This window comes from Parasteatoda tepidariorum, chromosome 3, assembly GCF_043381705.1.
Source record: "Parasteatoda tepidariorum isolate YZ-2023 chromosome 3, CAS_Ptep_4.0, whole genome shotgun sequence".
NCBI classification, from domain to species: Eukaryota; Metazoa; Arthropoda; class Arachnida; order Araneae; family Theridiidae; genus Parasteatoda; species Parasteatoda tepidariorum.
Window position 1 is genome coordinate 43,419,851 of NC_092206.1, and position 24,725 is coordinate 43,444,575.

The window sequence follows — 24,725 nt, forward strand, 5'->3', positions numbered from 1 at the left end:
GAAAGAAAAAAATATTTTACTAATAAAGCTATAAGCAAGTTCAACTTGTGTCTTAAATAAGATACATGATTGTTGTTTGCACAAATTTTTGTGACAGATGAAATTGTTTTCCGACATTTCAATTTCAAGCCCAGGAATTATTTACTTCATTTTTCTGTTTAAATTTTAGCTTGAAAACATAATATAATTATTTCTCATATCACGCTTATCACTTCTTAAGAAATAAGATGAATAAATTAGAAGATATTTTTAAATCCTTATTTAGTTTCAGAAAGATTGACAGAGATCAAGGTGTTAATTATCTTTCTCAATTCTTGAATAATGCTTCGATTGAGGATATTCATTCTCTGGAAGACGTTTTTATTAAACATTTTACGAATATTGATGTAGAATGGGAACTAAAACATGGAGCACTTTTGGGTGCGAAAGCTTTGATAACTCAACTTAAAGGAAAAACTATTGATGACAAAACTGAAACATTTTTAAAAGTGTGTCAAAAATTTTGTTTGGAGAATCTAACAGATACAGAAGTTCGCGTACGACTTGCTGCTGGTTTGTAACATTTATGTGTTATATTATTTCAATATGTGCTTCTTAAATAATCTCAATATGCTTATTTTGTTTGTACTTTTAATTTTTATTTATTTAAAATGTTCTTCTCAATTATAAAATTTTATGTATTTTAATTTATAAGGATATTTCTGTATTGTTTTTTTTATTATTGGAATTAACTAACAAGGGGATTGCATAACTTTACACTAAATAGTAGACACAACATAAAGTAGAATTCACGCTCACCAAAAATGTAATAATTTAATTATATGAGGATATTTCCGTATCGTGATCTGTTGCGCCAACTACAATCGCGAAAGTGCCAAATAGATTTTAAACGTGCAAATTTTTTAAAAAAAAACATGCATGTTATGGGTGGTTACAAGTTAAATATTTTGAGTTGATCTCTTTCTGTGATCTTTTTATTAAGTTCTCATGGGCTGCTGCCCGGAAGTTGCCAAAATTTGGCAATTATTCTGCCACTTATCAAGATGCAGAAATCTCAACATTTATATTGATCCTAAAAAAGAAATAATTTGATTGAAAGTAATCAGAATACTTATACACCGAATTATTAATTTATTAGGTAAATAAAAATCTTGGCCAAAATTAGTACAGTTCACATTTTACAATTTTCATTAACTTTACACATAAATCAGAGGTGGGTTTTAAATTTGTAATAACTTTAACTTATAAATTATAATTAAATAGTTGGCTCTTAAATTAAAATTAGTGAAATTAATTTAAGAAAAATTTTGCTGCAATAAAGAAAAAAAAAATTTATGTCACAACTTTATGCACTGCTTAGAGAAGCAGCAACGTCTTCAAAGCAGAGGAGCTTGGAAAATAAAAGGAGTTTACTTGTTGTACACCCCCCAGCTGCAGTAAAGGTGTTGTCATGGGTCTCTCAGCTGATTGGTTAGCAAACCACTAGACTCAATTAAGGGGGGGAGGATATCTATCTTCTGTAGTGATGGCCCCACCGTTGACTTAGTTTTGAAATTATCGTCTGTTTCAGCCACTGAGGGAAATGGAAAGATTGAGTTTCTGCTAGTTGGTATTTGTGTCGAGAAATGCTTAAAATAAAGTGTGAATTAAATAGATTAAATGCATAAAGTAAAATAAGGGGTTATTAATTAATTCTTGCCATATTACATAAAAGAAACCTAACCCTAATAATTGAAAGGTTAATGAAACTGATTCCATGTCATCATGTTATGTTTTTTTCTGAATTACATTTTAAATTTTGTTCTTAAACGTAGAGAAATGTAGAACTGTTAAATTATATTTTTAAGTTTTATAAGAAACTAAAAAGTATAGTTTAAATTTATTATGTTACTTACAGTATCTTTTTAAATTCATTGAATTTTTTTAAAACTGTCTTTGTGCTGTTCACCAAATATTTTTTTTTTTTCATTCAACATATCAAAATTTTCCAACATAAAGTCATGATTTTTTTTAAATTTCTTTTTTGGAAAGTGTTAGTAATTTCTTTTAAATGTGTGTTTTTGTTTTTTTCCTTTTTAGGAGAAGTCATAGGAAGCCTTTGTTTTCTTAAAGGACCTGAAATATACAGTGAGTGCCATGATTATGTTCTCCAACTTATAAAAGATAATTTAGAGAGAGATTGTATGGATACCAATGAGGAAGTTTTTGATGCAGCATCTGATGCTGAAACACATAGTGGAACAAGGCAAAGGGTATTTTTAGTTTAATTTTTAATATTTGCTTATTTTGTATGACAAATATGGCAGATGAGATTTCTTGACAAACAATTTTTTATATCATTAGTATTATATATATATTTAATTCATAAATATTTTTATAGCGTCTTAGCTCAGATGCATCACAGATATTTCATGACACAGCTGGTTGGAAATTTCTTGAAACAAGCATGAAGTATGTATTTTGGCATTTTTTTTTATCAATTGTAATATTATTATAGTAAAATTTTAAAAGCATTATGTAAAAATTGTTTTATTTTAAATATTTATTTAATAAGTATTAACTATGTTATGCTGGGATCAGTGTCATCTCAAAATTCCTACTGCCAAAATAGTACCTGTAGCTTTAAATTAATATATTTTTTAAACATTTAAAAAAGTTTGAATTTTTAATTCTCTAATTGATAAATAGTATTATCGCAAAAAATAATTTTATGTGTTACTATTACATAATTACCATGATGAAACACATTTCATCAAGAAATGAGTTTCAATTTATTATCACATTTTGTCTAACTTGGAAAATATTGTTATACTATGTGAAATTATATGAAATGTGCCTTTGTAAAATTACCTTATAGCCTTGTGACTGTAGCCTTATGCTACAGTCCGTTGTTGACCAAGGGATTATGGAGGTTAAGTCTCTACAATTTTATTGCCATAGTCATGATTGTGGAAATGTGGTCAGCATTGCACATAGGCTGCTTATTATTTCTCAGACAAGCTGGTGCTCTTTGATCCGAAACTGGAACTGTTCAAGCCATTATTGAGAACAGAAACCTAGTTTTTCACTATGACAGATCAGTGCCCTAACTCCTGTGGCATTGCGAACTTCACCTGGAAGCTTGAAATCTATTTTTGTTGAATATTTTACACAATTCTTTAATGTGATGTTAAAAATATATTTTAGATAAAACTATGCTTTTTTATACTAATACCTTCGATTGAGAATCAATTATTCTGAAAAATAGGTGTCAAACTAAACTAAAAATCTTAGGTAGATCGTTGGTCATCTGATTATGTTTAAATTTCAAATTTACTTTAAAGTTTCAAAGTTTCTTTCTTCTTTAATAAATTATATTCTAAGTATTAATTACCTGATTAAATATAAGTACCTAAGTATTAATGAACTTATTACTAAAATGCTCTTTTTTAGAGGTTTGTGAGTTATCCTTGTTAAGTTTTTTTCTTCCTTATTATGTATAAGCATAAAGCTTTTTGACATTTCATTATTATTTTTTACTGTTCAAAGAGTTGGCTTTATTTAATGTTTACTAGAATTTCACAGTATAGCTTCTGAAGTACCCAGATTTCTAAAATATTGTCATCTTCCAAAACCAGGCAGTTTTTTTCAATTTTTGAGAAGAAAAATGATGAGTTTGGTCTATTCTAAACCAGAAGCAAGATGCAAAAATGCATGTATCACCAATAGTATTGTGTTAAGCAATAATGTGGAAATATGTGATAATAACTTCTAAAATAGTGGTTGTCTAAACCACTTGCATTTAACTTGAAAGGTTGATGCTAATTAGAGATAATTCATATGTGCGAGCTATAGTATGATTGCGCATTTATTAAAGATGACAAAATTTTTAAAAAAGTGTTGTAATTATTGTCATAAAAACAATTGATAAGACTGCAATTTTAATTGATTAGGCAATTGATTAGGTATTTCTATGTGTCATTCAAAATTTGCATGTTGTTATACATTAAAAATTAATATCAAGATATTAAAAGCTGTATGAAACTGCAAAGCTTTGCTATTGGAAAATATAATGTTAGTTTTTGTTCAAATTTTCCTGGATGAAAAAAAAATCCTATTTTAGTTCATTACTAGAAGTATTGAGGAAAATGAAAATTTTAAAATGCTTGAAATGACCTAAGAATAACCGAATGACTGAATAATGAAATGACCACAATAATGATTTAAAGTTTTGCATTTTTTCTTCAAAACTGTTTACACAAACCAAACAATGAAATTTCTAAAATTTCTTATAAATCTTAAACAATTGATGAGTAATTCAATGCTGGTGAATTCTGAGCCAGATTGTAATATAAAGATAGTTGTGGTCTCCTTGAAGTATTTAAAATAACTTGGACATGATGTCATTGTTAACCCTTTGTGGCACAATGTTGCTAATCCGCCACCACTAATTTCAAAAATATTCCAAGCCACTAGAAATGTAAAGCTGTTTACTTAAAGTTCATTGATTGTTTGCAATCGCTATCCTGTAAACGACAAAAACTAAAGCATGTCACTTCTTTTAAAATATTTTTTCAAAGGGTGCAGCTACTAATGTGTTTCCGGACAAAAATTTTCAGTTAAAATTTGTTGTTCCGGGAAGGGCTAATAAAAACCAAAACTCATTTAACTATTAAAACTATAATTTAGTGTATTTTATGTTGACGTTGGGTTCTATTTTATTTATTGCTTAATTTACTTCGCTAACATTTTTATTATTGATAGGTTTATTAAAGTTTTTATTGTTGCTTTACTTTTTTGTAAATTGTTTTTAATATTTTTTAAGGTGTCTGCAGTTTATGGTTGATGGATGTGGTGAAAGTTTTAAGCCATTTATCACAAACAGTTTTCTTGAACTTCTTTTTAAAACTTTATCTCATACAAATAGATTTGTTAGAGAAACTGGTTATTATGTTTTGGGATCATTAGTCAGTTGTGGAACTTCTTGCCAAGGTTTGTTCTTTTTTAGAAATTTTGTTTTATTTTATTCTTTTAAAATATTATGAGTTCAAGTATTTTATTTTCAGAGTTGCAATTTGTTATTATCTCTTAATTTATCTAGTCTTAAAATTAGATTCTTTTGTCTGAACATTTTTAAAACTAAATTTTTATCAAGTTCAGAAAACTTAAAAAAATTTTTGAAGTTGGAATATTTATAGAAATATCTATTACCTGTGAAAGAAAATGTCATATAATTAATTATAATATATTAAACCTGTTATGCATATTTTCAACCTAATCCACTATTATGTAATATAATTTGTTACTTTTATTTAGTTTAATGTTATTTATTTGTTTATTATATTATTTTATTAGGTAGTTCTCACAATGCTTTTTCTGCTGAAAATTTTGGTCATCAGATTGCGACTCAATTGGGGGTTGGATTAAGTGATAACTGGAGTCAAGTAAATAATAAAATTATTTTTTCCACCTATTATCTTGTATTTCTAATTTTTATTTTATACCAGGCATGTTAAACTTTTGTTTTGTTTTGATAGTGGACCCCAAAAACTAAAACAAATGCCATGTTGGGAGCGAACATGTTAGTGTAAAAAATGTAAGCTATATTCAGAACCCAAATAAAAGTAACATGCTCTTATGTAGTAATTTGTAAAACTTACAAGAAATTACATTTCCATCTAAACACTGAACTTATGACCATAAATATATTTTGAATAACAAAATGTTTACACTCAAGTTCAAGCTTGCACTAAGACATTAAGTACATAAAAATGCAGGATGAACAGTATAATAATGATAATGGTGGGTGCGAGCCTAGTCACAAGTAAAATATCCTCAGAGGTAGACGGATCATGATCTGAAGTCTCCTTGCCATCAGGCTAACTGTGGAAGGTTTTTGTGGTTTTCCTCTACATGTAATGGAAATAGTGGTTAACTGCATCAAAAAGTCCTCCACGAAGGCAAATTTCTCACAATTCTTGATCCAGGAGTTAAAAAAATAACATTTCAAATTAAATTTGCCTTAAATTGACAGTTTTCTAGTACCCATTCTATACTTTTTGAAGAATAAAATGCACGCTGATCTGGAAATTTTAAGATTTTAATCTGGAAAAATCAAAGAAATTTGAGTGACCGTCCTGATGATAAATGAAAATTCCTTACTAATTAAATAGTATTTTTTAATAGAACAGTATATTAAAAAAATTGCTCTGAAATTTTAATATGTTTTATTTAAAAGGCTTTATATATTTTTATTAATATTTTAAGCCATTTAGGGGTTGAGTCACACACTTTGAGGCCCAGTTTTGGTCCTCAAGCCACAGGTTGTGTGTCTCAATTACACAATAGTAGCAAAACATAAGATACAAAAAAATTGAATAAATATGGACTCTTAAGTTGTAGTAGCTCCAGGTATGGCGTGTTTGCCTCCCAGCATTGGATGGGTGATACAAATTCTGCTTCTAGGTTGCTCTGTCCACAGTGCTGGTGTAAAACGATTCTCAGTAGCAGATGGATCATTGTTTAGAAGCCCCTTGCCTTCGGCTAACTGTGGGAGGTTTTTGTGGTTTTCTTCTTCATGTAATATGTCCATGTGTGGTTCTCATCTCCAATTGCTGGTTAGTTCCATCGAAAAGTCCTCCACAAAGGCTAGTTTGCTTGATCCAAGAGTTGCTTTATTTTTCTGGATTTGGTACAAAATTGCAAGGATATGGATTTTAACATTGATAGTAGTAAACTCAGAATTGGACCTGTTCTTCAATGCCGGTAATAAAGTAAAATAAATATAGTCTCTTGCAACATTGTATGTTGAGAAGCCAGACAGTTATTACAAATTAGCAAAATTAATAAGCATTGAGAAGTTATGCACTATAAAATAATTGCCATATTGTTGCAATATTAACATGCCACAATGTCTTGCTCATTTCACAAATGAGCCATTGCTTCACAGCTTGTAAAATAAATTGTTAGTTCTGAAAGGTGTACCTGTAAAATTTGAAGTTAATGTAAATCTTTTATGCCTTAGATGAGGGAAAATTGTTTTTAAATAAAGGTTGAATAAACAGATTGAGTTGACACATTTTTTGGTATCAACTGTTGTAGACCAGTATTTACCAATGTAAACAGTATGCCCCAATGGAAGTACGCTGATTTGTGTGCAAAATAATTTACCATTCAGGTTTCATTCAGTGAATAATTTAATTTTATATTTTCAAACATTATGAGTATATTGAAACACCCAAATTAAGCTTATTACAACGATTAAATAATCCATATAACCATTCATACAAATTTATTAGATTACACAGATTTAAAAAAATAATGAAACTTGTTATTATAGGTTTTGAATTTGGAAAATTTTTTACAATTAGTGTGCAAATCTTTTTTGAAATTTTAAGTACCTGTATGTGCATACCAGCTGAATCCTATCACTATTTAAAATTCTGCATTATTTTTTAGGTCAGGTTGGCTTCCTCTGAATGTACAAGAAGCTTCCTTCTTTCATTCGATGAGGAAAATGATAGAGAAGTGTTTTATCCTCAACTATTGCCAAAAATGTGTTTAAATAGGTGCAGTTGTTATATATGTTTTGTATCTTCGTTTTTATAATTTAACTAGAGTTTATACTATTTCGAATATTTTGAGTTATAGTTATTTTACATCTAAGTTATTTAATTGCAAAAAGATTTGAATATGTTTGATTGCATAGTATTAAATTTAAGATTATATATCTAGTATAACAATTAATTTCATTTGGTGATAGCTTTAAATTTTTCTGAACATTTTTAAAAAAGTATATCTATTTAAATTACTTGAATATCTCTCTTAGTGGTTGCATAAATTTTAAATTGAACATTTTGTGTTGTGTATTTTGTAAATTAGTGTTAGTCATGATTATTTTGGACTAACACATAGTGATAATTTAACATGCCTTTAGGTACTGTATGTTTCTTCGAATAAGAAAACTTACAATGTGTCACAGTAATCTGTGGTGGTATGCCAAGAATACAATAGGAATAAAAAAAAATAATTTTTTATTAGTGATCTAGTCAAATGATTTATTTCTATAAACAGAAGTAACACTCTTGGTCTATGTTAACAATTGGTACACACGTGCTAAAAAATTTTGATGCAGTTAGATATGAATGAAAGCATGATATGAATGACAAATTATAATTCAATCTAAATATATTAATAGAAATCTTGACTATGTACGAAAAGCAGTAATAACAACTACATGAGTTACAATATTATATTATGCAGGTTTAGAATACAATTATTTTTAACAGAAATATTGTCAAATTTTACGAGTCGCACCCAAATTTCAATAATATATGATTTAATAAACAAGGACTGGATTTAAATACAAAAAAGGGTAAATCATGGCATATGTTTAGATTGGATTTAGACAAAAATATATCTAGTGAGAAAAATTTTATTTATATATATTATATTTATTTATAATATATTTATTTATAATATTCATTTATAATTTTATTTATATATATTAAAAATATCTAAGAAATTAAAGATTAATGATTTACATTATAATAAATGTTTCACTCTCAAGAAAAAATGACACAGAAAGAGAAATTAAAAAGGAAAGAGATTAAAAGGAATTAAGGGAAAAAACTCTCTCTTAAAATTATAAAATACAATCATATACAATTAATTATAAAATACAATCAGTTTTGGCTTGTCATGCTTTACTTTTTTATTTAGTTACTTTTTTACTCTTATTTTTTTCTATATAGCATAAATTAAGTATTCAAAAACTGCTCTTGTAGTATTGCAAAGACAAATCTTCTTGTCAAGAGTTATTTATCTAAAATTGATTGTGGTAATATGAATCCTGTATTGATAAATTGTTTTATTTTATAATGGATTTTATTTGAATCATGCAATGATAAAATATTAATACTTTTCATAAAAGCATTATTTCAATAAAAAAATTTTTTTTCTTTCTAAATATGTAAGTGTTGGTATTTAATATTTTGGTTTGTTTGATAGTTGATTTCTTGATCAATTTTAAATCAATGTATCAATAAAAAAATAGATAAGGGTATATGTAATATCTAATTAATAATCATCAAAATATTTGTTAGAAATGAATATCATTACTTATAAACTTTCTAAAAGTAAAGTATATTATGAAATCAGGTTTTACCTTGAATGTGTGAATAGTTTTCGATGCATAAATGTTTTTTTTATTTCATACGATCATTTTACTTAATTGGAAAAAATCCTTGAATGGTTTTATTATTTAACTGTGTCTTTTGTATCATGCTGTATTTCTCTTACAATTCTACTTTACACCATATGTGTACTGTGTAAATCAGTGTTCATGTAAAATTATTATTAACAAAAGTAAGCACTTGAAATTTTTTTCAGTATAATCATTTAGAATCATTTGGTAGAACCAAAAATATAGTACGTCAATTTCCGCAAACCAGTATTTCAAATTTTTTAACTGATATTCAAATTAAAAAATCTATATATTTTTCTATTTTTTCTTGCATTAATTGTAAAAAAAAGCGTTTAGAAGCAGTCAGATATATTAAATTAAAACAGATTTATTGTATACTACTTTAAACTTATACAATGATCCTATAAATGTGCTTATAAATTTAAAAAGTGGATGTTCCTTAACATCGTCTCTCTAAATACAGTAAATGCTTCTGTTATTTTTATCAATTACAACTTATTTATTTTTAATTTCTTTGTTATAAGGTTTTTGCTTCGTTAAGAAATGAATATTGATAATAATGAGCACATAAATATATATTCAAATATTTATAATTTTCTAGGTACTACATTGCCGNGAGCAAAGCGAGCATTGGATTGCGAAGCAATCCGAAATGAACTGTGAAAGCAGTTCCGGGGGTTGGTGAGCGCCAGCGAGGAGGGGGCGAAGCCTCCTAGTATTTTTCTATTTTTTCTTGCATTGCATTAATTGTAAAAAAAAAGCGTTTAGAAGCAGTCAGATATATTAAATTAAAACAGATTTATTGTATACTACTTTAAACTTATACAATGATCCTATAAATGTGCTTATAAATTTAAAAAGTGGATGTTCCTTAACATCGTCTCTCTAAATACAGTAAATGCTTCTGTTATTTTTATCAATTACAACTTATTTATTTTTAATTTCTTTGTTATAAGGTTTTTGCTTCGTTAAGAAATGAATATTGATAATAATGAGCACATAAATATATATTCAAATATTTATAATTTTCTAGGTACTACATTGCCGATGGAGTTCGAATATATTCCCAGGAAAGCTGGAGGAGAATTGTAAAAGAAAATGGACGAATGTTTGTCAAGAAATACATAGATAAATTTGTATGTTTTTATTTGTAACCTTATTATTCCTCTGCAATTGTGAATGAATCGTGTAATATTTTTATTTATAAAAGGGAGAACCCTTATTTTTATCTCATTAATATTATTAATAAAGTTATTTATTTTTGGAGAGTCACTTCATCCTTTCAATTGTAACTAAATATAAAGGGTAGTATATCTCAAGAGTATGAATAAAGTCAGTATAAAATTTGCATGGAAAGAGTACTGCAACAGAAATTGTGTATAGAATTAGTTATTATTCTCCAAAATTAATAATTGCTTTTTATTTTAATTTTCATGCACAAATAATAAGGAAAACTAAGTTGTTAATTTTAGTTTTTTTTCTTATTAAACCTACTCACCATACATGGATGTATGAACGTATACATTAAAATATTTTCTTTGATTAAAAGTTTTACTCAATTTGAAAAGTGTTTTTTTTTTTTAAGCATATTATTGAAAGAAATTCTATTATGTGAAATTTTAGTTTCAATAAAGACTGTTGAAGCAATTAATTTTACTTTTCAAATTTTGCACCACTATTGCATTTATTTACTTGTGGAAAAGTTACGAAGAAACAAACTAACTTGGAAGCATTTTTAATGTTAATGACTTTTGCATGCTGAAATCATGGAAACCAAGCTGCTTATTGAAGGTAATTAGTGCATGATACATATGTTGGAACAATAATCTGGCATTAAGGAAAGTACATGAAAGATTGAAATAAACATTTGTTAGATTTTTATAGTGTTTAACAATCAGTTTATATTTGTATTATATATGCACAAAAATCTATTTTTAAATCTGTAAATTTTTAGATCACAGTTATTTTTCTGATTTTTTTTTATTAAATTAACTAAAACTCAATTTTTATTCTTTAGGTGGAACATTATATTTCTCAAACAAAAGCAGATAACCATGCTGTTAGAGAAGCAGCTTGTGCTTGTGTTGCTGAGTTGGCTTCAAAGGTATTATTTAGACATCTAACTGAAAATAAGCTTGTTTTTACTTTATTATCAAGCACTTTATTTTTATTTGACTGTTTTATGCATCATAAAATATCACATACATCACATAATATGCATCATAAAATATCTTGTATTTAGTTAGTTTTTAAGTTTTCATTTTATGTCTAAAAACTGCCTTTTTCAAATTGGATGATATCTTTACAAAAATTTCAATTAGAAAATATAACTATATGTATATGTATTTATTTTTGTATATTTGTTTGATAATGTTTAATCATATAGTATCAAGTAAAATATTAAGAATTAAGATTCTTCATTTTTAAATATACATAGTTATAGTATTTCTCGCGTCACAATGCTTGATTGTTTTGCATCTAATATATTAACTAAGCACCCATGTAGGTGTCTTATGCTTTGTTAATTCTCTTAAAGTGCTGGTGTTAGTAAACTATAGTTACTCATTATACACTTTCTTTCTTATATTTCTAAGGTTGATAAGGAAGCAACCCAGTCACATGTTCCCCGTCTGCTTCAAACATTAGTTGATTGTTTTAGTGATGACAGTTGGCCAGTAAGAGATGGTATGTTTTATTTATAAAAATTATTTAAATGTGAACATTAAAATCATTTATATTTTTTTCATTTGTATTTTGAATCCTTAAGTATGATAAGAAAATGTCGAAATATAATGTAATGTTTTATTTTATATTCAATTATAAAACTCATAAATGATGAACATTCAACCACTCGCTGTTTCTCATTAGGTGATTTGAAAATGATACAACGTTAACTTCATACTTTTTTCCTCTAATTTTAATAAACTGCATTTGTAAACAAAATATTTGGCATTACCTAAAAAATTCAGAAACCTCCAAAAACAGGAGCATTTCCTTTTCAAATTGTGATTAGAAAAAAATTTGCTAAATTAATTTTAAACTAAGGGCTAGATGACAAAATTCATACGTCAAATTAATTGAAAAAGAATTTAAAAGAAAACCATGGAAAAATCTATAGCAACAATTAATGAAAAAGCAATTGAAAAAATTATGTTGATTTACAATGAGCTTGTCGGGAACTCAGCTTGTTGAAAAGTGACTGTCTGAATGTGCTACTCATAATTCAATTTGTGTATTATTGCATTAAAAATATTATGGTTTTACAAATCATGTGGAAATCCATAGCAATACTTGTGAGAAAAGTGATTGATAAAAGCATATGGATTTGCAATAAAATATTTACAAATTGAATACATCAAAGTAAAGTAATTATTCATATTCGCCTGTAATACCAGTGTACTGTTGAAAACATCGAGATTCAAAAAACCATAGCAATTAAAAAACGATTGATAAAAGCCTGTCCATTTATGATAGAATATGCTTTAAACAATGATTAGATACCTATATGTGATTCAGAATTTGTGCTTCGTTATTTTTTTCAATTCAAACCGTTAGGATTTTAGAAACAAAGTTGAAATTGGTACAACATATGCTTAAGAAACAACTGAAAAAGAATATGGATTTGCGATGGTATTGAACACATTTATCTTAATTTTAAGCCCGTAACCTGGACATATCTATGAAATATTTAAATACCATATATTTTCAAATTCCAAACCCCATAGCAGTCCAAATTTTGGATGTTATACTGTAATAGTAAAATTATTACAATATAAAATCCGAAAATTAAGCTTTATTTTTTTTCGTGTGGATTATATTTGTTTATTATCATTTTATTCACTTAAACATAATTATTCCATATTTTTAAGTGAATGCTTTAAGCTTTAAAAGTGTAAATCAAAAAAGCAGCTTGCAATTCAAGTTTTCATAAAAGAAGTATTTTTTGTAACATTAGATTAATGCATATAAAGCTATATAAGGTTTTATTTACCTTTTAATAATTTCTGTTTGTGCATGGTATATTTCTCCTAGATATTTGTATTAAACTCTCTCCTTATTTTGAAATGTTATTTTTAAAAAAAATCATATTTATGTACCTAATAAATTTTAGCAAAGGTTTCAAAAATTACTTTTAATGAATTCGTGTTTATTAAAAATATCCCACAGAACAATTGAATAAGTTCTGAATAAAATTCAGAAACTTATCTAATGGCAAATTTCTAAACTTTTGTCCAATTTCATTTACCAATTTTAGATTTTCAAATATTTTTCATATGATTTTGAATAAAATATTACAACATGAGCATGTTATAATATTTTTTCAAATAATATATATTTCTTATACTTTTCTCAAAAAATGCATTTAGCTAGATTTTTGATACTATAAGATTTTAATAGTAATGTATCATAGGTTTTATTTACTAATTTTTTTTAAAAATAAAATAGCTGCAATAATTTTTTTTACAGCTGCTTGCCTTGCATGTGGAAATTTTATATTGTGTTTCCCAAATGAATCAAAGTAAGTATATATATATATATATATTTAAAAAATTATTTAATTCTTTTGGCTTTAAATAAATAATAGTTGTAATAATTTAAAAAGATTTTAAGTTAAAAATTATTGAAACTATGTGAAAATATATTGTTAATTTTGTTTTATTATTATTGACATGCAGTCTTTGCACGTTTTCAAAACTTCTTAACCTTAAATATCCACAGAAAGTAAGAAAACAGCACATATATTAATGGGAATATCATTGTTCATTCCAAATAACGTCAGTTGATGAGCTGACTACCTCTGTTTTCTAATGATAATAACTATCATAAATTTTATTTTACATTGTATTCACTGCCTTATTTGCAGAATAAAATGCAAATTAATTAGTTTTGAGATTCTATACATTATTTTTGAAATTTTATAATGTGAAAACTCTGGGGTGATAATAACAGATACTGAAATGGAAAATATTTCCTTATTTCTGAATTTAGGATTTTTCAAATAAATTAATAAATTAATGTCAATTACAATTTTCCCCATGAAGATAAGATTTTAGCTGAAGAACATATATGATTCTTGAATTACTGTAATACCTCATTCATTGACTTAATGTTAAACAAAAGCCACAAGTTTTTATTTCTGTTTGTAATTTTATTTTAGCAGAGCAGAAGTCTCATTTTAAAAAAACTTTCCTAGATTATCAAACTGATCCTCTATCAATGTGTCAAAATATTTCTTTTAAGTATTACCACCAAACCAACAACAAAAATATGTAATGCTAAGGATAAGCATTAAGTTTAGAATTCTACAAGTCTTAGAAACACAATTTTTTTGTAATTGTTTTACAATAAGCCCTTCATTTTCATAGTATGAAGAATATAAAGATTATTAACTGACAATTTTATTAAAATAAAATATTCATTAGAGCGAAAAATAAAAGAGCTTCATAAAATTACAAAAATCCAACTTATATTTTTATTTGAGCTAAATTATTTCTATAATTTAGTGCAGTAATCACCAATTTCAAAATTTTTAAAGTAAGTTAAAAACTCATTAGGAGTATAAAAATTGAGACTTTAAAAAAAATGCCTTGTTTAAGTGAGTGAAAATGGAAATCAGGTATTAAAATACATTTCATGATGTCTTATATTTATACAACATTACACAGATAAGTCAGTAGTTAAGTTTTCTTGTTTTGCAATGACGATTTGAAGCCCGTCTTAGATTCTGTGAGAGATTTGTTTTGAGAGACTTGAGATGTCTTAAATTGTTTTGTCTCATTTCTTTGTTAAATCTTCCTTCCCTTCTTTATCTGTCTTCTTCCCTGCTTTTTTAAATTTATTTTTATTTTTCCTCAAATTCTCTGTAAGACTGAGATCAATGGGTGAAATGAGTTACTTTAAATTTTTTATTCCATTATCATCCAGCCATTTTGTGCTTTGTTTTGCAGTGTGAGAACTAATATTGCAAGAAAAAACTGTTAGGGTAAATTGTTTCGATAGTAAAAATATTTTCCTTATCAATCAATGTATTTGGATGAATTACTTAGTTACAGTTTACCTAGGCCATTAATTTAGAATACTTGAGTACAGGTTTAGTGCATTGGTCTTTTCATCAAACTGCTAATTTATTGCTATAAAAATTCCCGTTTAAATTTTCATTGTTTGCTCTCTACTGTACTGACATGTTAATACAATTGAAACTGCGATTTTTAAAAATATGAAACTTTTCTATCAAGCGCATGAATTTTTAAGCATTTATATTGGTTAATAAGCCTCAGATTTAAATTAAGATTCTATTATTGTTTTACTCTTTTTTTTATTTAATAAAATTTTTAAGACAGTTTTAAATGTAATAAATTTTTTGATTTTAATACAGTGCAGAACCTCTTATCCGGAAATCAGAAAACCGGAAATTAATTTTCTTCCATTAAAAAAATTGTTTTTCCGGCAAGATTTTGAGCCCATTTTGTTATTTAGAGCGTACGGCGTATCGAGTTGACGAAAGAACTGATTTAGAGGACGGATCAAAAGCCGTTTGTAGACGAATCTCACATAAGCACAAATAGCTTATATATGTTATTAATGTTAATAATAACATTAATAACATATATAAGCCTGTATATAATTTTTATTTCATAATTTCTTTCCTTATTTAAACTTAAGTGTATTATTTTTTATCATTTTTTATTATTTCTAAAACTATTTCAAACGAATTTTTTAGTTTTGTTTTATAAACATTAAAAAAACTGCATTTTGTAGCGATTCAGAAAACCGGAAAAATCAGTTAGCCGGAATCGCGATGGTCCCGATCGTTTTGGATAATCAGTTCTCTACTGTATTAATTGTTTGAATTTCATTTCTGACTGGTTTTAGGAATAAATCATAAACTAGTTTCACTCTCTGACTATTATGTTCAAGACTTTTGAGCTTAGATATTTACAATGTAGTCTGCTTTTAATAATTCAGTGATTGTTAGTAATACTTGCTAGGCTTCTCATATATATTGTAGAAAAGAAAAAGTTCAGATTATTGTAACAAGATGAAAAAAAATTATATCAATTATTAAGATAGTTAACCAAGTCATTATCAATAAAAAAAAAGGAAAAAAATTAAATTTTTTTAATATTTGATTTAGATTTGCAAAATATAAGTTAAATAAATTTCTAATTTTCTTATTTTGAAATCTAATTATAATGGTGTTTTACGCCAGTTTTTTTATTACATTGTTATACTTAACAATAAACTTTAAAAATAATAAATTAATTGAAAAAAATTTTCATCCTAGTTGATGTTTTTAATATTGTTTATTTTTGGAGTTCATAATGTTTGAATTATTACATGCCCATTTTTTGTAATAATTCAATGTTTTAAGATTATTTATGGTTGACACATGGTAAATTTCACTAAGGTATTACAAAAAGAGCTTTTTAAAAATAGATTATTCTAAAAAATGTTCTGTTTATAAAAAGAATTAAATACTTGAAATTTTTTATAATGCTTGTGTGTTTTGATATGTTGGATTGTCATTATTATTTTAAAATATATATATTTTTGATATTCAGGAATGTGTTAAACTTGCTTTATCCATTATTTTTCATGAACTTGAAGGATGGTATTCCTTCAGTTCGTCAAGGAGCTGCTGGTGCATTAGCCAATGTTGTTAAAGCTTATGGTAAGCTAAAAAATGGAAAATCATATTAATAATTTTTGAAAAGAAAAATGGAGTTTTTTTTAAATTTTTATAGTTAAAAAAATTTATTAAATCATTTACAAATTTTATGTATCAAATTTAAATAATTTATGTTTAATTTTTTAATAATCTATAAGTAAGAGTTAAGTACTATACCAAACAAACAAAATGTTAGCTTTTTTCTTTTTTTTTTTTTTTTTTNTTTTTTTTTTTTTTTTTTTTTTTTTTTTTTTTTTTTTTTTTTTTTTTTTTTTTTTTGTTATGAATAAAATTTATAAATATATTTTACTGGTATATTGATGTATTCCAAATATAAGTAATTAACAATTATGTAATATATTTGTAGCTTTTAAATTAGATAAATGTACGTAAAATTTTTTTTGCATTAATAAATATTTAAAATATTAAAAAATAACAAATTACTTTTAATTAAACCTACATAAATGTAAAAAATATACAGTAGAGCGCCGATTATCCGAACTATGTCTGAATTCTTCTTTTCTTTTTTTTTTAAAAAAAAAAAAAAAATTTAGAATACTTTTTAACCTATCGACAATTTTTCTAAATTAAGAAGAATAAATAATATCCCCTACATCTGAAGACCTTATTTAATTTACAACCTTTTAGCAGTTTTTTATAGTAGCCATACATACATACATGTATTGTGATACAGTTAAACCTACATACCCCTTTAACCCTTTACAACTGAAAATTATCTTCCAAGAATGCGAGCTTCATTTTGATAGTCTACTATGGCTGGAATGCAGAAGGAGTTTATGAATAGATAAGTGCTGAAGTTCTATAATTGGGGAATGGGTAGTTGTCACTTATGGTTAATGATTAGTGATTACAGTGCTTGGAATCTTAAATTTTGGAATAAAATTCTTAACAGAAAAACAAACAAAACTTAAGTTTCTGAACCAGTAGATCTTTCGGATGAAAATGATAAAATTGTTGCTGAAATTTTGAATGAAAATCGGAACTCCACAGACAAAGAGGAAGAAGTAGGTGATCAAGTTCAAGATAATGGACCTTCTCATATAGAAGCATACAATTCATTAGATTTTGCAATGAATAGACTAGAACGTCGAAATTATGTTGATCCAGTTCAGTTGATTTATTTAAATAGAATGAGGGATATGGCAGCTCAAAAAAGAGCACCTTCTTTGTAACAAAAGTATTTTCTGGATTTCTTTTGCAATGAAAAATAATGAAAAATGTGGTCAAATCAGTAATTGACAAAACTATAAAAAACTGAAATATGATAAAAATAATTCAAAATGAAAAAAAAGAGTAAAAGAAAATAATTAATTAAAAATATTTAAAAATTGAAAAAAAAAGAACTTTTAAACACGCCAAAACTATTTTAGATAGTACAGTCAGTCCCAAGCCTACAAAAGGTGCAAAGGGAAGTTAGTGCATAAATAATAATCATTTACACTAGATTTTAAACATCTTTCCAATTATCTGAATTTTTCATTATCCGAACCATCTTCGGTCCCGAGCAGTTCGGATAATCGGCGCTCTACTGTACTTGTTTTCAATTTGTTTCAAATAAACTTATTTAACAACATGAAATTTATCACAAGTATAATGTTATTACTATGGTATTTTTAGTAAAATATAGTATTTAGTAGAGGTTGTTATTTTTTATTAATTTAATTTAATGAAATAATTTTTTCTTGTAATTTAAATCTTATTAGGTGTAGAAGCATACTTAAATATTAAACCACAGATTCTTGATGGTCTGAAAGGAGTTAAAGATCAACCTTCTGAGTCAGAAAAATACAGCCAATTGAGCAAAGGCCCTGCTACATTCAGTGTTGTAAAAAAGCTCAGAGACAATGATATGGAGCTACATAGCAACCAACAGGTAAGCCAAATTGTATTATTAAAAAAAATGTTAACTCATTTATTACATAAATTAATACTGTTATTTTTAATTTTTTAGATGTACTCCTGTGGGTCACTTGCACCGAAAATGGGTCGTGGTGGAGGTTGTGGAGACCGTACATTTCGAAAAGAAGCAGAACCGTGGGAACTTGCTGATGGGTAATTTTATTGCTGATTATCATAACTTTGGTTAAAGCTAATGTAGCTTGAATGTTTTTTGAAATGTCATATTTATTTAAATCTACCATTCACCCTGAATTCCCAACTTGCTTTTGTGAAAAATAGAAAATAGTGTTAAAAAGTAGATTTTAGACCTTTACGATATTAAAAAAAAAATTTATGAAAACTTACACGAAGTAAATAATTCATTTGTTTTACCTGTGTTAGATACTTTTAATTACAAACATGAACTTAATTGCTTTAACAGAAAATGATTAATCAATATTACAGCTGACTTTGTAACTGATGCTGGCAACACCATTTTCACCCACAGTGTCATCATCTTTGCCATTCGATGCATTTGTTATGCTATATTTTTTATAAGAATGTATATTCTAATAGGATACTTTTTTTCCCGCAGCAGATATCCATTTATTTCCAATATTTGACCGAGGAATCTGTTTTGAATTCGGTGTTAAGCCGAACCCAATTTTCAGTAGATTTAAAAAAAGTGATACTTTTTATTTTTATAATGCAGTAATTTTGAGAGCTTTATTTATAGAAGTTTATTTAAAATATAGCTATTTTTATTATCCGATATAATAAAAGTTAATCCAATTTTTTATTTATTGTTAGTGTATGCCAGTAATTTTTTATTTAGTGTAAATGCAACTCTTGATTCTATTATTTACTAAATTCGAATGTTTCATAAATATATTATTAGTGATTTTTCAGCTTCGATGAGCTAAATTAAAATCTTATCTCCTATAATATAAAACATTTTCTTTGATTTGTTTATTTTTACACTTAAAAATTATTTTTTTTCCAATAAAAGGAAATTAACACTCACATTTGCTCTCCTTCTTCATCAACTAAAATTATTTTTGCCATTTAAATAAAATTTCTCCAATTAAGGAAAAATGATATAACTATTCACCTTCCTCTTCCTCCTTATCAACAGAAATTAATATTTCATCTGTTCCTTTTTGCAATGTAAAGTTAATTTTTATAATAAAGGGAGATACGAGTGTTTGCTTATACTTCCTCTTTCACCTTGTCAGCAAAGATAATTATTTTTTTTAATCTATTCATTTTTGCATTTTTAAATGATTTTTTCCAATAATTGGAAATAGTGTTTTCACTCATATCTCCTTTCCTTCCTTATAAGCTAAAATGAATTATTTTTGACCTCTTTTTTTAAAAATTTTAATTTTAAAATTTTAAATTAATTTATCCAATCAAGGAAAATTAGCCTTGACCTTTTCTCCCTCCTTGTTGGCTAAAATAAAAAGTCTATAAGGTAGTGTTATATTTCAAAATTTAAAGATAATAAATAAATTGAATTGGATTTATAACTTTGATTGTAACTGCTAGAATAATTCCATAATCTTATTTGGCAATAGCTAAGAGATTGTCTGTTTATATGTTATTTAATGCATTCTCAATAAGAAAATAGGTAGTTTTCACAAAGCTAAAGTCTAATATAAATTTCATTTATGCCCACTGTCTTCTTGGTGTAAATTGTAATTAAACTATTATTTGCTAATATATGTAAGATGTTTTATGACATTTATATGTTACTAGTTTTTTAGTTTGTCTTGAAAATCAACTTGATATCCAAATTGATATGTGTTGGTTAAAATAATATCAACAAAAAATACATATTTGCTTGACTATTTTATTTAAATTTAATGTTTTTCTCAAATATAGCTTTGTTTATTTGACTGCTGAATTAGCACAAATAAATGAAATCACTTCCCACGTGTGTGAATTATTACCATTGGTACACGAGGCTGCAAGCTGTAAGCATTACACTCATCACGTGGTGTTGTTGGAGTCCCTTTGCAAGCTGGTATTGATTGTTTTTTGCTAATAAAATATTGATTCAAACATTAATAATTTATGGAAAATGAAGCTTTTAGAATGATATTCATTTTTTTTAAAAAAAAATTTCATCTTCGCATCTGAATTACTATTATGCTATTTTTGACTCTTTAATATCACTCCATATAATTTTTTACTATAGTTTCTTATTTTTGAGTTTTAGTTATTTTTACCATACATCTCTTATTTTAGTTTATATATACATACACACACAAAGTGAGTTTAAAGTCACATACATCAAATTTGAGCTGTATATAATTGAGTGTAAATGCTTTGAATTTTGATTTCTTTCTGGTAGAGGGCAATGCAGATTGTTTTTAAAATATATCACTCAATATTGCTAATTGCATCCTCAGAGAAAAAGTTTGTGAAGGTGTTTTGTTGTTCAAGGCGATTTTATCAGGGAAAGTGTTCATGGTATTATTCTTGCTCAAAGATAATGATCCCACATCATTGAAGTGTTTCATAAAAATATCACTGCTCCCCCAGTCACTTTTGTGTTTTGGGGTACATAGCAGTTCCTCAAAACACAACAGTGACTTAATTAGTTCATCGTTTTAAAATAGCTGGATCGGTAACTGTCAAGAAAAAATCCGTCAGTTTCATTTTGGATGATAAAAATTTGAGAAAAGTCAAATCAAATTATTTGTGGTCGCCTAGAAGAAGTACAAAATATCTCTCCATACAATAAAGTGTATAAAAAGTGGTATTTCCAATTTCACAAGAGAAAATAATGTTTTGAGTTTATATAATTGTGTATAGCATAATATAATATGTAATTTAATTTAATGTATAGTTTTAATAAATGTATTATTTAATTAAATATTCAGTAGAATTGTTGAATTGAGTATTAATATATAAATGAGTGGAATTAAGTTTAATACAATTACAACTGAGTTTGACATATGCAGATATTTGACACTTAAAATTAGTTTTCTAATATCTGCAAAATGTACAAGTTTTAGTATTCAGAAAACATTATGACATTTCAAGGATTTATTATAACATCTAAAGTTTGTCTGCTAAAAAAGGAAAGAAAAAAGCCATAATTTGTACAAATCTCTGTGATCAGCAGTTGCAGTTTAAGAATTTAAATGATACTTTCCTTTAAATTCCTAAACTGCTATTTTTAGGAACGGTTAAACTTTGTGTGTGACTTAAAACTAACCCTGTATTATGTCTTGCTAGACTAGAGAAGGATAAGTTATTTTTAGCTATATTTCATACTAACGTTTCTGCGTAAATAGTAGGAAGGAACTGTTTAAAATAATGAACCATGAAATGTCATAAAACAAATTAAAGTAATAGACTGTAAATTGCTTGAAGTCTTCTTGCTTTAATCTACTTTCTTGATAAAATTGTTGCCTTTAGAACTGAACAATTTTAAACCCTTGTTATCTATTGAAATTATTATAATTGTGTAAATTTGCATCAATAAGAAGGAATTTCAGATATTTTTGTTTATATTATTCAAAGTATTGTTTTTTCTTCAAATTAATAAAAGGTGTTTTTATGAGCTAAAAATGTGGGAAAATGTACAAAAATTTTGAAAGTCAGTTTTTAAGATATTGAATAGGATTGTATTCTTCATTCAAAATCAAATTGTGTTCTTTCACCAAGCTCTTTGGTTGGCAAACATTAATTTAAAAATTATTTTTAAGATTTTATGAAAATGTTAAATAAATTTATTGGTTTTTGTTCTGACCTGAACTTATTATTTTTCTTTAATGATTAATTAAATCACAGTTTATTTTATATCAGATTTTTTCAGTTTGTGTCAAATTTTTTATTTAAATTAAATGATTCATGTATTTTTGATATTTTTACATTTGTAAGGACACCAAATTTATAGACATAATCATATGCTTTTTTCCCCCTAGTAACTCAACTTCCAATTAAATAATGTCTGCTATTTTGTCACGGTTCACTTTAAAGAAAAACATTGTCGATTTCTCATTTTTTTTCTTTCTATGAAACACAGAATCGATACCAAAATTAAACCACATTATAAATCCATTTAAACTATGCAATCTTAATATTATTTTTTCTACGAATCTCAATTGGCCAATTTTCATACATTTTTATATTCAGATTTGCTTAATATTTATATATTTTTACATTGTTATTGAATTGTATTTTCCTCTAATTAGTTGCCAAATATATGTAAGGGTGTTGGAAAGAAGATCTTCAAACAATATTTAGACATGTTTTTAGAAGATGTTTTTTACAGTTTGGTAAGTAAAGTAAAACACATTTTTTGATCCCTGCATTCATTGAAAACACATTTAATTCCTCAACTTACTTTTTTTCTTCAGACTTGTGAGAACATTTTAACCTCCAGTGCGGCTAGTCAATGTCTAAGTTTACTCTCATCATCAATTGGGCCAAACATTTTAAGAGCTAGAGTTGAAAACCTAAATCCAAGGTGAGAAGTTCTTTATTCGTGTTTCTAAATTCGTTATAAATTTACTATTTATCAGAAAGACAATGCTTTTTTGCTGAAAATTTAATTTCGTTTAAAATAATAGAAAATATAATTTTGTTTCAGATTTGTACAGCTTCTGGACAGCTCTATGAATATGGAATAATAGTTTATCAAGAACCATATTATGTAGTTTATTTCTGTGGTGTAAAAACTATTTTAAACTGCACTTTGTTTTGTATTATTAAAATATGTTGTTGCAACAGAAAAAAATTTTTCTTAAAATTTTTTTTTTGTGGATGCTAAGTGTCCTGACAGAACTTACTTAATATTTGTTATCTTTTATTATGGCTTTACAGAGTACCACTTGTTCTCTATTTAATTTATAATAAAGTTTTATATAATCTAAAAGGTATTTTGTATGTAAAAAACTGAAACTCGTTTGATTTAACTTCAACATATCATGCTTTTATTATTAATAAATATGTATTGATTGAAATTGAAAATGGTTGCTCAATTTTTGCTATGATGTCTTAAAATGATTTTTAAGTCCATTAAACATGACGTTTGTTTTAATTGACAGTAAAAATCTGCTTTTAATAAATTAAAAAATATTTCATTTAAAGCTGAACAACATTTTGTTTTTCTGTAGCTATAGTTTTGTAAAAAAAACATGCATAATATAGTACTGAAACAGATATCCTTTTGTATGCAGGGCGTACATTTCTAAGTCTTATTCATAGATCATTCTTCAATACAATTTTTATTAGCTGAAATGATAAGTCTTTCAAAAACAGGTGCCAGCTTCTGTATTTGGTTGGTAGATTCAGTTTTTAACAAGATTAACTAAACCTTTATTGCAACAACAAACATGGCAGAAAAAATTACCATTTGCCACCCATCAGTTATTTAGGCAGTTGTTAAAAATAGGACTTCAAATATTTTTGATTTTAATAAAACTTAATATATGTAATTTCTATACTGTTACATGCTAGAAGTCAAATTCACAATGCCATCAAAAAAAAAGAGACTTAAACAAACAGACGCATCAGTATATCTCAGTTTCAATAAAATACTTATAAATCTCTTTCTAAAATGCCCATTCAAGTGAAAACTTGTTTTAAATGTAAGACTTGAGTAAAAAGTCAGATATTTAATATAGTAGGGAATTTCGGTTTTCACAAATTTAGTATATTCTACTTTTTTGTTTTATTTATTTATTTTTGTAGTGTTGAAGTATGATATACCCTACTCACCATTTTGTGGGCTACTAGACTTTTCCGTTGAATTTCAGAAAAACTAAAGAAAATTTTACAAGTTGATCCTTAAATAATTATGCTACATCAAATATCTGTAATTCAGTGAAACTATACACGTTTTTATGACAAATTAATATTTCTTAGCCATTTATAGAGACACATCTACTGGTCATTTGAATTGTCACTGCATTCAGTGAACAATTTTATGTATGTTTGTCTCTAGGGTTGAATGTC

At 26.3% G+C, this 24,725-nt stretch overlaps 1 protein-coding gene across 1 annotated transcript; it reads left to right on the forward strand.

The window, feature by feature from the left end:
* Positions 1-47: 47 nt before the first annotated feature.
* Positions 48-23,738, forward strand: LOC107448455 (uncharacterized). The gene is made up of 17 exons (XM_016063650.3): positions 48-552; positions 2,080-2,252; positions 2,381-2,451; positions 4,805-4,971; positions 5,335-5,423; positions 7,438-7,547; positions 10,218-10,320; positions 11,202-11,288; positions 11,779-11,869; positions 13,652-13,703; positions 16,747-16,856; positions 18,578-18,747; positions 18,826-18,926; positions 20,637-20,778; positions 22,961-23,044; positions 23,126-23,235; positions 23,359-23,738. Exons 1-17 carry the CDS (start codon positions 228-230, stop codon positions 23,396-23,398), a joined length of 2,025 nt encoding a protein of 674 aa, XP_015919136.2. The 5' UTR covers positions 48-227; the 3' UTR covers positions 23,399-23,738.
* Positions 23,739-24,725: the final 987 nt, after the last annotated feature.

Coding starts and splice junctions, on each gene's coding strand:
- LOC107448455 (XM_016063650.3), top strand. CDS start 228: ATGAATAAATTAGAAGATATTTTTAAATCCTTATTTAGTTTCAGAAAG. Junction 5,424..7,437: donor TAAGTGATAACTGGAGTCAA/GTAAATAATAAA, acceptor ATTATTTTTTAG/GTCAGGTTGGCTTCCTCTGA. Junction 11,870..13,651: donor CAGTTGGCCAGTAAGAGATG/GTATGTTTTATT, acceptor TTTTTTTTACAG/CTGCTTGCCTTGCATGTGGA.